This window comes from Mercurialis annua, linkage group LG3 (assembly GCF_937616625.2).
Source record: "Mercurialis annua linkage group LG3, ddMerAnnu1.2, whole genome shotgun sequence".
Classification (NCBI taxonomy): Eukaryota; Viridiplantae; Streptophyta; class Magnoliopsida; order Malpighiales; family Euphorbiaceae; genus Mercurialis; species Mercurialis annua.
In genome coordinates, this window is record NC_065572.1 from 45,686,289 (window position 1) to 45,702,309 (window position 16,021).

Below are 16,021 nucleotides of genomic sequence, written 5' to 3' on the forward strand. Positions count from 1 at the left end.
ATATTACGCAGAGTGTGCGTCAAAAGTGATGCTAGATTAGTATTTCGTAGCTCAAGTCTCTCTAACGGTCGTTCCGATTTCCCAAGCATGGTTAGGTTATATTACGCAAAGTGTGCGTGAAAAGCGACGCTAAATTAGTATGTCACGTGTGAAGTCTCTCTAACACGTCGTTCCGATTTCCTAAGATGATTATGTTATATTACGCAAAGTGTGCGTGAAAAGTGACGCTAGATCAGTATATCCTACCTCAAGTCTCTCTAACGCGTCGTTCCGATTACCTAAGCATGGTTAGGTTATATTACGCAAAGTGTGCGCTAAAAGTTACGTTAGATTAGTATGTCACATCTCAAGTCTCTTTAACTTGTCGTTCTGATTACCTAAGCAAGGCTAGGTTATATTATGCAAGCTGTGCGTTAAAAGTTACGCTAGATTAGTATGTCGCGTCTCAAGGCTCTTTAATGCGTCATTCCGATTACCTAAGCATGGTCAGGATATATTACACAAAGAGTGCGTTAAAATTGACGCTAGATTAGTATGTCGCGTCTCAAATCTCTTTAACGCGTTGTTTCGATTACCATGCTTATGTCGCGTCACAAGTCTCTCTAACGCATCGTTCCGATTATCTAAGCATGGTTAGGTTATATCACGCAAAGTGTGCGTGAAAAGTGACGTTATATTAGTATGTCGCGTCTCAAGTCTCTTTAACGCGTCGTTTCGATTACCATGTTTATCTCGCGTCCCAAGTCTCTTTAACTCGTCATTGTGATTACCTAAGCATGGTTAGGTTATATTACGCAAAGTGTGCGTGAAAAGTGACACTAGATCAGTATATCCTGCCTCAAGTCTCACTAAAGCGTCATTCCGATTTCCTAAGCATGGTTAGGTTATATTACGCAAAGTGTGCGTGAAAAGTGACGCTAGATTATATGACTTGATAGGAGTAAAATACTCCTATCTTTAGGATGTGTTTTCGTATGCTTTTATGTGCTTTCACCCAACTTTTATATGGAATGGATTAGCTTATAGAGGGTGTTTATGTTTCAGGGAATCAAGAGCATTACGAAGAGTTTTGAGGCCGGAATAGTGGAAAATGAGCGGAAGCGGAAGTCGAGCGCGAAAGAAGTCGAAAGCCGGAAGCAAAAGAAGTAAATCCTCCCTTCTGAAGAGGTGTCTCGAATCGAGACACCCCACTTATTTAGGTGTCTCGAGTCGAGACACAAGTTTTGGAGAAGCAGATTAATCTGCTTAGTGTGTCTCGAATCGAGACACACTCATAAGTTGAGTGTCTCGATTCGAGACAAGAGGAAAGGAGGGATTTCAGCTTTTCTCAGAACATTTCCCTATTGGGCCAAACATTCTAGATGGGTTGTATTTTTATTCCCTATTTTGGGTAGTACTATATAAGGATACATTATTTTTCCCTTTTTAGGGTTATGCACTAGATTTAGATTTGTAGCCCCCATTTCCTTTTACCATTCTCAGCTTTTTGAATTACACTAGTTCTTAGTGCTATTTTGAGTTTCATGTTATGAATTGAAGATTATTATTATCAATAGAAGATTGTTGGTTTCTCATTATTGTTCTTCATTATCTCTTTTATGCTTGGATCTTCAATTATTGCAAGGTAATTAATCTCTAAACTATGATTACTCCTAATGCTTACTTATTAGTTATTGCTATGATGTTTGTGATGAGTAGCTAAATCCTTAGTTTAGGGGTTGTTGATGAAGTTTGGTTGTGATTAGTTGACTAGGGTTTGATTTGGGTATTAGGGTTTGTAGTGATTTGTATGCTTAATGCCTAGGATAGATTGATCTCCTAATCCTAGGTTAAGAGGGTAATTAATTAGGCGAGAGTCACTTAATAACCCGGAATTAGCAAATCACTTAATTAGGGTTTAATCACGCGAGAGCGGTTTAGGGCTTAATCGGTTTTAGGTTAAACTTCGTGATTGGATTAAATTGGTATAATCGAAATCTAATTACGCGAGAGCGATTTAGATTTCGGGGTATTAATTTAATTACAATTAGTTCTAATTGCGGACTCGAGAGAGCAGATTAGGCACTTTTGAAAACTTGACCCGAACTAATTACCAAATCAACCCTGGTTAGCTAGAACGTTTCAAATCGATTTAACAACCTCTAAACGCCTTTTACCTATTGTTTTATCCCGTTTATTAATTAATTGCTTTAGTTTTTAATTGCTTCAAGTGTTAATTTCACTAGTTTTAAATTCCGTAATCATTACTATAATTCCAATTGATCGTTGCTTTCCGAATTGAATTTCCAAATACGTGTTCGCTCACTTTAAACCTCTTGTCTTCGTGGGATCGATTCCGTATTTCCGGATTACTACAAGTTAGTATTTTTGCTAACATGACTCGTGTCAAGTCTCTTTAACACATCGTTCCGATTTCCTAAGCATGGTTAGGTTATATTACGGAAAGTGTGCCTAAAAAAGTGACGGTAGATTAGTATATCGCTTCTCAAGTCTCTTTAACACGTCGTTCCAATTACCTAAGCATGGAAAGCTTATATTACGCAAAGTGTTTTGAAAAGTGAAGGTAGATTAGTATATCGCGTCTCAAGTCTCTTTAATGTGTCGTTCTGATTACCTAACCATGGTTTGGTTATGTTACGCAAGGTGTGCGTGAAAAGTGACGCTAGATTAGTATGTCGCATCTCAATGCTCTTTAACGCGTCGTTCCGTTTACCTAAGCATGGTTAGGTTATATTACGCAATGTCTGTGTGAAAAGTGACGCTATATTAGTATCTTGCGTCTCAAGTCTCTTTAACGCGTCGTTTTGATTACCATGCTTATTAACCCGTCATTCCGATTACCTAAGCATAGTTAGGTTATATTACGCAAAGTGTGCGTGAAACGTTACGCTAGATTAATATGTCGCTACTCAAGTCTCTATGATGCGTCGTTCTGATTAACTAAGCATGCGTAATAAGTGATGCTAGATTAGTACGGCGCGTTTCAAGTCTCTTTAACGCGTCGTTTCGATTACTGTGCTTATGTCGCGACACAAGTGTCTCTAACGCGTCGTTCTGATTACCTAAGCATGGTTAGATTATATATTACGCAAAGTGTGCGTGAAAAGTGCAATGTTAATATGTAGTATCTCAAGTCTTTTTAATGCGTCGTTCCGATTTCCTAAGCATGGTTAGGTTATAGTATGCAAAGTTTGCGTGAAAAGTGACGCCATATTAGTATGTCGCCTCTGAAGTCTCTTTAACGCGTCGTTCCGATTATCTAAGCACGGGTTGGTTATTTTACGAAAAGTGTGCGTGAAAAATGACGCTACATTAGTATGTCGCGTCTCAAGTCTCTTTAACGCATTGTACCGATTACCTAAGGATTGTTACTTCACGAAAAGTGTGCGTGAAAAGTAACAAACATTAGTAAGTCGCATCTCTAGTCTATTTAACGTGTCATTCCGATTACCTAAGCATTGTTAGGTTATATTACGCAAAGTGTGCATGGAAACTGACGCTAGATTAGTATGTCGCATCTCAATTCTCTTTAACGCGTTGTACCGATTACCTAAGGATGGTTAGGTTAGTTTACATAAAGTGTACGTGAAAAGTGACGCTAGATTAGTATGTCGTGTCTTAAGTCTATTTAACGCGTCGTTCTGATTATGAAAGCATGGTTAGGTTATATTACGTGAAGTGTGTGTGAAAAGTTACGCTAGATTAGTATGTCGCGTCTCAATTCTCTTTAACGCGTTGTTCTGATTACCTAAGAATGGTTAGGTTATATTATGCAAAGTGTGCGTGAAAAGTTACGCTAGATTAGTATGTCGCGTCTCAAGTGTCTTTATCGCATCTTTCCGGTTATCTAGGCATGGTTAGGTTATATTACGCAAAGTTTGCGTGAAAAGCGACGCTAGATTAGTTTGTCCAGTCTCAAGTCTCTTTAACGCGTCGTTCCAATTACCTAAGCATGGTTAGGTTATATATTACGCAAAGTGTGCTTAAAAAGTGATGCTAGATTAGTTTGTTTTGTCTCAAGTCTCTTTTACAAGTCATTTCGATAACCATACTTATCTCGCGTCACAAGTCTCTTTAACGCGTCGTTCCGATTACCATACTTATCTCGCGTCACAAGTCTCTTTAACGCGTCGTTCCGTTTACCATACTTATCTCGCGTTACAAGTCTCTTTAACGCGTCGTTCCGATTACCTAAGCATGGCTAGGTTATATTACGCAAACAGTGCGTGAAAACTGACGTTAAATTAGTATGTCTCGTCTCAAGTCTCTCTAACGCGTCGTCCAATTTCCTAAGCAGGGTTAAGTTATTTTACGCAAAGTGTGCGTGAAAAGTGACGCTTGATTAGTATGTCCAGCCTCAAGTCTCTTTAACGCGTCGTTCCGATTACCTAAGCATGGTTAAGTTATATTACGCGCAAAGTGTGCGTAAAAAGTGACGCTAGATTAGTTTGTTTCGTCTCAAGTCTTTTTAACGCTTAATTTCGATTACTATATTTATCTCGCGTCACAAGTCTCTTTAACGGGTCGTTCCGATTACCTAAGCATGGTTAGGTTATATTACGCAAAGAGTGCGTGAATAGTGATGCTATATTAGTATGTCGCGTCTCAAGTCTCTCTAACGCGTCGTTCCAATTTCCTAAGCATGGTTATGTTATATTACGGAATGCGTGCGTAAAAAGTGACGCTAGATTAATATTGCACGTCTCAAGTCTCTTTAACGCGTCGTTTTGATTACCATGCTTATGTCGCGTCACAAGTCTCTCGAACGTATCGTTCTGATTACCTAAGCATGGTTAGGTTATATTACGCAAAGTGTGCGTAGAAAATGACAATAGATTAGTATGTAGCGTCTCAAGTCTATTTAACGCGTTGTTCCAATTACATAAGCATGGTTAGGTTATATTACGTAGAGTGTACGTGAAAAATGACAATAGATTAGTATGTCACGTCTTAAGTCTATCTAACGCGTTGTTCCGATTACCTTAGCATGGTTAGGTTATATTACGCATAGTGTGCGTGGAAAGTGACGCTAGATTAGTATGTCGCGTCTCAATTCTCTTTGTCGCATTATTCTGATTATCTAAGCATGGTTTTTTTTTTTGATAATTGGGGAGGGGAGAGCGCTTGTGGGAGGAATTGAACCCACGACCTAGCAGTTTGCTGCCTAGCGCTTATACCATTTGAGCTTAGCTCATTGGTATTATCTAAGCATGGTTAGAGGTTATATTATGCAAAGCGTGCGTGAAAAGTTACACTAGATTAGTATGTCGCGTATAAAGTCTATTTAACGCGTCGTTCCTAATACCTAAGCATGGTTAGGTTATATTACGCAAGGTGTGCGTGAAAAGTGACGCTAGATTAGTATGTCGCGTCTCAAGGCTCTTTAATGCGTAATACGCAAAGTTTGCATGGAAAGTGACGGTAGATTAGTATGTCGCGTGTCAAGGCTCTTTAATGCGTCGTTCTGATTACCTAAGCATGGTTAGGATATAGTACGCAAAGTGTGCGTAAAAAGGATCAATAGATTAGTATATCGTGTCTCAAGTCTCTTTAACGCGTCATTCTTATTACCTAAGCATGGTTAGGTTATATTACGCAATGTGAGCGTGAAAAGTGACGCTAGATTAGCATGTCGTGTCTCAAGGCTCTTTAATGCGTCGTTCCGATTACCTAAGCATGATTAGGTTATACTACGCAAAGTTTAAGTGAAAAGTGACGCTAGATTAGTATGTCGCTTCTCAAGTCTCTTTAACGCGTCGTTTCGATTACCATGCTTATGTCGCGTCACAAGTCTCTCTAACGCGTCGTTCCGATTACCTAAGCATGGTTAGGTTATAGTACGCCAATTGTGCGTAAAAAGGATCAATAGATAAGTATGTCGCGTCTCAAGTCTCTTTAACGCGTCGTTCCTATTACCTAAGAATGGTTAGGTTATATTACGCAAAGTGTGCTTGAAAAGTGACGCTAGATTAGTATGTCAAGTCTCCAATCTCTTTCACGCGTCGTTCCGAATACCTAAGCATGGTTAGGTTATATTACGCAAAGTGTGCGTAAAAAGTGACACTAGATTAGTATGTTTCGTATCAAGTCTCTTTATCGCGTCGTTTCGATCACCATACTTATCTCGCGTAACAAGTCTCTTTAACGCGTCGTTCCAATTACCTATGCATGGTTAGGTTATATTACGCAAAGTGTGCGTGAAAAGTGAGGTTAGATTATTATGTCGCGTCTCAATTCTCTCTAACGCGTTGTTCCAATTTCCTATGCATGGTTAGGTTATATTACGCAAAGTGTGCGTGAAAAGTGAGGTTAGATTATTATGTCGCGTCTCAATTCTCTCTAACGCGTCGTTCCGATTACCTATGCATGGTTAGGTTATATTACGCAAAGTGTGCGTGAAAAGTGAGGTTAGATTATTATGTCGCGTCTCAATTCTCTCTAACGCGTTGTTCCAATTATCTAAGCATGGTTAGGTTATATTACGCAAAGTGTGCGTGAAAAGTGACACTACATTAGTATGTCGCGTCTCAAGTCTCTCTAACGCGTCGTTCCGATTTACTGAGCATGGTTATGTTATATTACGCAACACATGCGTAAAAAGTGACGCTAGATTAATATTGCGTGTCTCAAGTCTTTTTAACGCGTCATTTCGATTACCATGCTTATGTCGCGTCACAAGTCTCTCTAACGCGTCATTCCGATTACCTAAGCATGGTTAGGTTATAGTACGCAAAGTGTGCGTGGAAAGGAGCAATAGTTTAGTATGTCGCGTCTCAATTCTTTTTAACGCGTCGTTCCGATTACCTAAGTATGGTTAGGTTATATTACGCAAAGTGTGCGTGAAAATTAGTATGTCCAGTCTCAAGTCTCTTTAATGCGTCGTTCCGATTACCTAAGCATGGTTAGGTTTTATTACACAAAGTGTGCGTAAAAAGTGAGGCTAGATTAGTTTGTTTCGTCTCAATTCTCTTTAACGCGTCGTTTCGATTACTATACTTATCTCGAGTCACAAGTCTCTTTAACGCGTCGTTCCGATTACCTAAGCATGGTTAGGTTATATTAGGCAAAGTGTGCGTGAAAAGTGACTTTTGATTAGTATGTTGCATCTCAAGTCTCTCTAACGCGTCATTCCGATTTCCTAAGCATGGTTAGGTTACATTACGCAAAGTGTCCGTGAAAAGTGACACTAGATTAGTATGTCGTGTCTCAAGTCTCTCTAACGCGTCGTTCCGATATCCTAAGCATGGTTATGTTATATTACACAACGCGTGCGTAAACAGTGACTCTAGATTAATATTGCGCGTCTCAAATCTCTTTAACGCGTCTTTTCGATTACCATGCTTATGTCGCGTCACAAGTCTCTCGAACACGTCGTTCCGACTACCTAAGCATGGTTAGGTTGTATTACATAAAGTGTGCGTTGAAAATGACAATAGATTAGTATGTCGCATCTCAAGTCTATTTAACGCATCGTTCGAATTACTTAAGCATGGTTAGGTTATATTAGGCAGAGTGTACGTGAAAAATGACAATGGATTAGTATGTCGCGTCTTAAGTCTATCTAACGCGTTGTTCCGATTACCTTAGCATGGTTAGGTTATATTACGCAAACTGTGCGTGAAAAGTGACGCTAGATTAGTATGTCGCATCTCAATTCTCTTTATCGCGTTGTTCCAATTATCTAAGCATGGTTAGGGTATATTATGCAAAGCGTGCGTGAAAAGTGACATTAGATTAGTATGTCGTGTCTAAAGTCTATTTAACGCGTCGTTCCAATTACCTAAGAATGGTTAGGTTATATTACGCAGTGTGAGTGAAAAGTGACGCTAGATTAGCATGTCGCGTCTCAAGGCTCTTTAATGCGTCGTTCCGATTACCTAAGCATGGTTAGGTTATAATACGCAAAGTTTGCGGGAAAAGTGACGCTAGATTAGTATGTCGCGTGTCAAGGCTCTTTAACGCGTCGTTCCGATTACCTAAGCATGGTTAGGCTATAGTACGCAAAGTGTGCGTAAAAAGGATCAATTTATTAGTATTTCGCGTCTCAAGTATCATTATCGCATTGTTCCTATTACATAAGCACGGTTAGGTTATATTACGCAAAGTGTGCGTGAAAAGTGACGCTAGATTAGTATGTCCAGGGTCAAATCTCTTTAAAGCGTTGTTCCGATTACCTAAGCATGGTTAGGTTCTATTACGCAAAGTGTGTGTAAAAAGTGATGCTAGGTTAGTATGTTTCGTCTCAAGTCTCTTTAGTGCGTCGTTTCGCTTACCATACATATCTCGCGTCACAAGTCTTGTTAACGCGTCATTCCGATTACCTAAGCATGGTTAGGTTATATTACGCAATGTGTGCGTGAAAAGTGACGTTTGATTAGTACGTCGCGTCTCAAGTCCCTCTAACGCTTCGTACCGATTTACTAAGCATGCCTAGGTTATATTACGCAAAGTGTGCGTGAAAAGTGACACTAGATTAGTAGGTCGCGTCTCAAGTCTCCATACACGCCGTTCCCTTTTCCGAAGCATGGTTATGTTATATTACGCAAAGTGTGCGTAAAAAATGACGCTAGATTAATATTGCGCGTCTCAAGTCTCTTGAACGCGTCGTTTCGATTATCATGCTTATGTCGCGTCACGAGTCTCTCTAACGCGTCGTACCGATTTCCTAAGCATGGTTAGGTTATATTACGCAAAGTGTGCGTGAAAAGTGACTTTAGATTAGTATATCGCATCTCAAGTCTCTCTAACGCGTCGTTCCGATTTCCTAAGCATGGTTAGGTTATATTACGCAAAGTGTCCGTGAAAAGTGACACTAGATTAGTATGTCGCGTCTCAAGTCTCTCCAACGCGTCGTTCCGATATCCTAAGCATGGTTAGGTTATATTACGCAAAGTGTGCGTGAAAAGTGACGCTAGATTAGTATATCCTACCTCAAGTCTCTCTAACGCGTCGTTCCGATTTCCTAAGCATGGTTAGGTTATATTACGCAAAGTGTGCGTGAAAAGTTACAATTAATTAGTATGTCGCGTCTCAAGTCGATTTAAAGCGGTGTTGCGATTACCTAACCATGGTTAGGTTATAGTACGCAAAGTTTGTTTGAAAAGTGACGCTAGATTAGTATATTGCCTCTCAATTCTATTTAACGCGTTGTTCCGACTAAGCATGGTTAGGTTATATTACGCAAAGTGTGGGTGAAAAGTGACGCTAGATTAGTATGTCACGTGTCAAGTCTCTCTAACACGTCGTTCCGATTTCCTAAGATGATTATGTTATATTACGCAAAGTGTGCGTGAAAAGTGACGCTAGATCAGTATATCCTACCTCAAGTCTCTCGAACACTTCGTTCCGATTACCTAAGGATGGTTAGGTTATATTACGCAAAGTGTGAGCTAAAAGTTACGTTAGATTATTATGTCGCATCTCAAGTCTCTTTAACATGTCGTTCTGATTACTTAAGCATGGCTAGGTTATATTATGCAAGCTGTGCGTTAAAAGTTACGCTAGATTAGTATGTCGCGTCTCAAGGCTCTTTAATGCGTCGTTCCGATTACCTAAGCATGGTCAGGATATATTACACAAAGAGTGCGTTAAAATTGACGCTAGATTAGTATGTCGCGTCTCAAGTCTCTTTAACGCGTTGTTTCGATTACCATGCTTATGTCGCGTCACAAGTCTCTCTAACGCATCGTTCCGATTATCTAAGCATGGTTAGGTTATATCACGCAAAGTGTGCGTGAAAAGTGACGTTATATTAGTATGTCGCGTCTCAAGTCTCTTTAACGCGTCGTTTCGATTACCATGTTTATCTCGCGTCACAAGTCTCTTTAACTCGTCATTGTGATTACGTTAAAAATGACAATAGATTAGTATGTCGCGTCTTAAGTCTATCTAACGCGTCGTTCCAATTACCTAAGCATGGTTAAGTTATATTACGTAGAGTGTGCGTGAAAAATGACGCTAGATTAGTATGTCGGGTCTCAATTCTCTTTATTGCGTTGTTCCGATTATCTAAGCATGGTTAGGTTATATTATGCAAAGCGTGCGTGAAAAGTGATACTAGATTACTAGTGTCTAATGTCTATGTGACGCGTCGTTCCGATTACCTAAGCATGGTTAGGTTATATTATGCAAGGTGTGCGTGAAAAGTGACGCTAGATTAGTATGTCGCGTCTCAAGGCTATTTAATGCGTCATTCCGATTACCTAAGCATGATTAGGTTACAATATGCAAAGTTTGCGTGAAAAGTGACGCTAGATTAGTATGTCGCTTCTCAAGTCTCTTTAACGCGTCGGTTCGATTACCATACTTATCTCGCGTCACAAGTCTCTTTAACGCGTCGTTCCGATTATATAAGCATGGTTAGGTTATATTACGCAAAGTGTGCGTAAAAAGTGACGTTAGATTAGTATTTCGCTCTCAAGTCTCTCTAACTCGTCGTTCCAATTTCCTAAGCATGGTTATGTTATAATACGCAAAGTGTGCGTAAAAAGTGACGCTAGATTAATATTGCGCGTCTCAAGTCTTTTTAACGCGTCGTTTCGATTACCATGCTTATGTCGCGTCACAAGTCTCTCTAACGTGTCGTTCCGATTACCTAAGCATGGTTAGGTTATAGTACGCAAAGTGTGCGTGAAAAGGATCAATAGATTATTAGTATACTCAAAACTCTTTAATGAGTCGTTCCTATTACTTCAGTATGGTTAGGTTATATTATGCAAAGTGTGCGTGAAAAGTGATGCTAGATTATTATTTCCAGTCTCAAGTCTCTTTAACGCGTCGTTTCGATTACTTAAGCATGGTTATGTTATATTACGCAAAGTGTGCGTAAAACGTGACGCTAGATTAGTTTGTTTTGTCTTAAGTCTCTTTAACGCGTTGTTTCGATTACTATACTTATCTCGCGTCACAAGTCTCCTTAACGCGTCGTTTCGCTTACCTAAGCATGGTTAGGTTATATTACCAAAAGTGTGCGTGAAAAGTGACGTTAGATTAGTATGTCGTGTCTCAAGTCTCTCTAACGCGTCTTTCCGATTTTCTAAGCATGGTTAGGTTATATTACGCAAAGTGTGCGTAAAAAGTGACACTAGATTAGTATGTCACGTCTCAAGTCTCTCTAACACGTCGTTCCGATTTCCTTAGCATGGTTATGTTAACGTGTGCGTAAAAAGGGACGCTAGATTAATATTGCGCGTCTCAAGTCTCTTTAACGCGTCGTTTCGATTACCATACTTATGTCGCATCTCAAGTCTCTTTAACGCGTCGTTTCGATTACCATGCTTATGTCGCGTCACAAGTCTCTCGAACTCGTCGTTCCGATTACCTAAGCATGGTTAGGTTATATTACGCAAAGTGTGCGTGAAAAATGATAATAGATTAGTATGTCGCACGTCTCAAGTCTATTTAACGCTCGTTCCAATTACTTAAGCATGGTTAGGTTATATTACGCAGAGTGTACGTGAAAAATGACAATTGATTAATATGTCGCGTCTTAAGTCTATCTAACGCGTTTTTCCGATTACCTAAGCATGGTTAGGTTATATTACGCAAAGTGTGCGTGAAAAGTGAAGCTAGATTAGTATGTCGTGTCTCAGTTCTCTTTGTCGCGTTGTTCCGATTATCTAAGCATGGTTAGGTTATAATATGCAAAGCGTGCGTGAAAAGTTACACTAGATTCGTGTCTAAAGTCTATTTAATGCGTCGTTCCTATTACCTAAGCATGGTTAGGTTTACGCAAGGTGTGCGTGAAAAGTGACGCTAGATAAGTATGTCACGTCTCAAGGCTCTTTAATGCGTCGTTCCGATTACCTAATCATGGTTAGGTTATAATACGCAAAGTTTGTGTGAAAAGTGACGCTAGAATAGCATCTCGCGTCACAAGTCTCTTTAACGCGTCGTTCCGATTACCTAAGCATGGTTAGGTTATAGTACTCAAAGTGTGCGTAAAAAGGATCAATAGATTAGTATGTCGCGTCTCAAGTCTCATTAACGCGTCATTCCTATTATCTAAGCATGGTAAGGTAATATTACGCGAAGTGTGCGTGAAAAGTGACGCTAGATTAGTATGTCCATTCTCAAATCTCTTTAACGCGTCGTTCCGATTACCTAAGCATGGTTAGATTCTATTTAGCAAAGTGTGCGTAAAAAGTGATGCTAGATTAGTATGTTTCGTCTCAAGTCTCTTTAACACGTCGTTTCACTTACCATACTTATCTCGCGCTACAAGTCTCTTTTACGCGCCGTTCCGATTACCTAAGCATGGTTAGGTTATATTACGCAAAGTGTGCGTGAAAAGCGACGTTAGATTAGTACGTCGCATGTCAAGTCTCTCTAATGCGTCGTTCCGATTTCCTAAGCATGGCTAGGTTATATTACGCAAAGTTTGCATGAAAAGTGACACTATATTAGTATGTCGTGTCTCAAGTGTTCATACGCATCGTTCCGATTTTCTAAGCATGGTTATGATATATTCTCAAGTCTCTTGCCCGCGTCGTTTCGATTACCATGCTTATGTCGCGTCATAAGTCTCTCTAACGTGTCGTTCCGATTACCTAAGCATGAGTAGGTTATATTAGGCAAAGTGTGCGTGAAAAATGACAATAGATTAGTATGTCGCGTCTTATGTCTATTTAACGCGTCGTTCCAATTACCTAAGCATGGTTAGGTTATATTACGCAGAGTGTACGTGAAAAATGACAATAGATTAGTATGTTGCGTCTTAAGTCTATCTAACACGTCGTTCCGATTACCTAAGCATGGTTAGGTCATATTACGCAAAGTGTGCGTGAAAAGTGACGCTAGATTAGTATGTCGCGCCTCAGTTCTCTTTATCACGTTGTCCCGATTATCTAAGCATGGTTATGTTATATTACACAAAGAATGCGTTAAAAGTGACGCTAGATTAGTATGTGGCGTCTCAAGTCTCTTTAACGCGTCGTTCTGATTATCTAAGCATGGTTAGGTTATATATTATGAAAAGTGTGCATGAAAAGTGACACTTGATTAGTATGTCGCGTCTAAAGTCACTTTAACGCGTCGTTCCGATTACCTAAGTGTGGTTAGGTTATATAACGCAAAGTGTGCATGAAAAGTGACGCTAGATTAGTATGTCGCGTCTCAAGTCTCTTTAAAACGTCGTCCCGATTACCTAAGCATGGTTAGGTTATATTACGCAATGTGTGCGTAAAAAGTAACGCTAGATTCGTATGGCCCGTCTCGAGTCTCTTTAACGCGTCGTTTTGATTACCATGCTTATGTCGAGTCACAATTCTTTCTAAACCGTCATTCCGATTACCTAAGCATGGTTAGGCTATATTACATAAAGTGTGCGTGATATAAATGACATTAGATTAGTATGTCGCATCTCAAGTCTATTTAACGCTTCGTTCCTATTACCTAAGCATGGTTAGGTTTGTGCGTGAAAAGTGACGCCATATTAGTATGTCGCGTCTCAAGGCTCTTTAATGCGTCGTTCCGATTATGCAATAAATCTAACAAATACTAAGAGGACATGCCCATGGTGAGGCTGTGATCCTGGCTAGTCATACATGTATCTGTTAAGATTTATTGTCGTATCTCTAAATGGTATCAGAGCCTAACAGAGACGAGAAAGAAATATATATACTAGCTCTTACTTTGTGAAAATTGGGTCAGTACCTTACGATCATGCTCACAAAAAGTTGTTGTTATACACCTTTTAATATTGCTCTTACTACTGTAAATAAAAATGATTATCTTTATGAGTTTATTTATATTCCAGAAAATCAAACAATATCTGATGCAAAAGCCCCACTTCTCAATCCTTATGATGCGTTTTCTAAAACCACTACCCCTTTTATCCATAATATCAAAGTCCTTGATAAAAAAAAAGCCTTACAAACCTATCAAAGAATATGTTCAGTCATCCAGCTTTGATCAATGCGCAATTCATGCTTCTCAAGCTGAACAATTTATTACTCTTGAGATTCCACCTGAATTTTTAAGAGTTTGGTTAGCTCAGGGTTATACTCATATTCACTTTGGAGCTATCCGACTTGGTCTCAGTTACCATGGTCGTGCCGGTCTACTAATTTTTACAAGAATTGCTCTTGTAGATTCTCGGTATCTACAGTATCAACATGCAGCGATTGGTACAGTTGAAACTTCCTTGAATGCAGGCTCAGTGTTTTTCACCTAATTCCCAAATTACAACCTTGCCCTCTCTGATCCTGGCTCTTACGGCTTTAAAGGTGCAAATACAAATTACTGCAGCTCAACAAGTTGCTGATTCAATTGGAGCTACTCTTCACTATCAAATAGTGTATCGTTTGCAAAACCATGCTTTAAACCTCACTTTACCCACAAACCATAATGATGCCCTTTTGATAAAAACAGATTCCCAAAACATCCCTTCTTGTGTCCATATACCCAAACAAATCACTAGAAATGAACTCCTACACCTTTTCCCCAAAAAGTGGATTACCAACTATGAAAAAATGCATGAATCTACTCAACCTGTTCAATCATGTACTCCAGTATTCACAAAAAGACCTGATGGCACTCTTGATACGTCCTTTGCAAAACATATTGATGTCACTCCTCAGGTATTTTCTACACAGTTCATGCTTGAACCATTTCCACAAGAAAAAGGAGTTCCTGTTGTCTCTTTTGATTTTGAAGGGCGTCCTATATATATGCCTTTCAACGGGATGGTCATTGTTTATTCGATGCTTGTGATTGTGATGATTGCTTAACGGATTTGGAGGATGAAGAAATAGAAGATGATCTCCAAAACTCAAGCTGTTGTTCTGAAGCTGATTTTCACAGGAGATATGATGATAATGATCCTTTTGTTGGGATGCCTGGCCAACCATCTGGAAAATATGATTATTTAGTTTCATACTCCCCTCCAGCAGATTTGACAACGCCTTCCCCACAAAAACCATTAAACTCACCCTGTCATAATCCACCTAAACCACCAAAAACATCACCACCACTTCATTGCTACAAAAAAAACCCTGAAATGGATAAGGAAGGAAGAAACAATACATAGACACGACGCATTAAACAGACTTGAGAAACGACATACTAATCTAATGTCAATTTTTACACACACTTTGCGTAATATAACCTAACCATGCTTAGGTAATCGAAACGGCACGTTAAAGAGACTTGAGACGCGACATACTAATCCAGCGTCACTTTTCTCGCACACTTTACCTAATATAACCTAACCATGCTTAGGTAACGACGCGTTAAATAGACTTGAGAGGCAACATACTAATCTATTATCACTTTTCATGCACACTTTGCGTAATATAACCTAACCATGCTTAGATAATCGGAACGACGAGTTAAAGAGACTTCAGACGCGACATACAAATCTAGCGTCACTTTTCACGCACACTTTGCCTAATATAACCTAACCATGCTTATGTAATCGGACAACACGTTAAACAGACTTCAGACGCGACATACTAATCTAGCGTCACCGTAATATGACCTAACCATGCTTAGGTAATTGGAACGACCCGTTAAATAGACTTGAGACGCAATATACTAATCTATTGTCATTTTTCACGCACACTTTACGTAATATAACCTAACCATGCTTAGGTAATCAGAACGACGCGTTAGAGAGACATTGGACGCGACTTACTAATCTAGTATCACTTTCCATGTAGAGAGACTTGTGAGGCAACATACTAACCTAGCGGTACTTTACACGCACACTTTGCGTAATATAACCTAACCTTGCTTAGGTAATCGAAACGACGCGTTAAAGGGACTTGTGACGCGACATACTAAGCTAGCAGCACTTTTAACGCACACTTTGCGTAATATAACACAACCATGCTTAGGTAATCCGAACGACGAGTTAAAGAGACTTGTGACGTGACATACTAATCTATCGGAACTTTTTGACGCACACTTTGCGTAATATAACCTAACCATGCATAGGTAACCGGAACGACGCGTTATAAAGACTTGAGACGAGACTTACTAATCTAGTGTCACATTCCACGCTCTATTTGCGTAATACAAC

At 39.5% G+C, this 16,021-nt stretch overlaps 1 protein-coding gene across 1 annotated transcript in view; it reads right to left on the reverse strand.

Moving 5' to 3' along the window:
- Positions 1–14,047, reverse strand: part of LOC126672559 (uncharacterized) — a 62,739-nt gene extending 48,692 nt beyond the window's left edge. The window contains exon 1 of the mRNA XM_050366514.1: positions 14,005–14,047. Coding sequence (XP_050222471.1) covers positions 14,005–14,047 — 43 coding nt within the window. The remainder of the gene's footprint in view (positions 1–14,004) is intronic.
- Between the last annotated feature and the right edge of the window lie 1,974 nt (positions 14,048–16,021).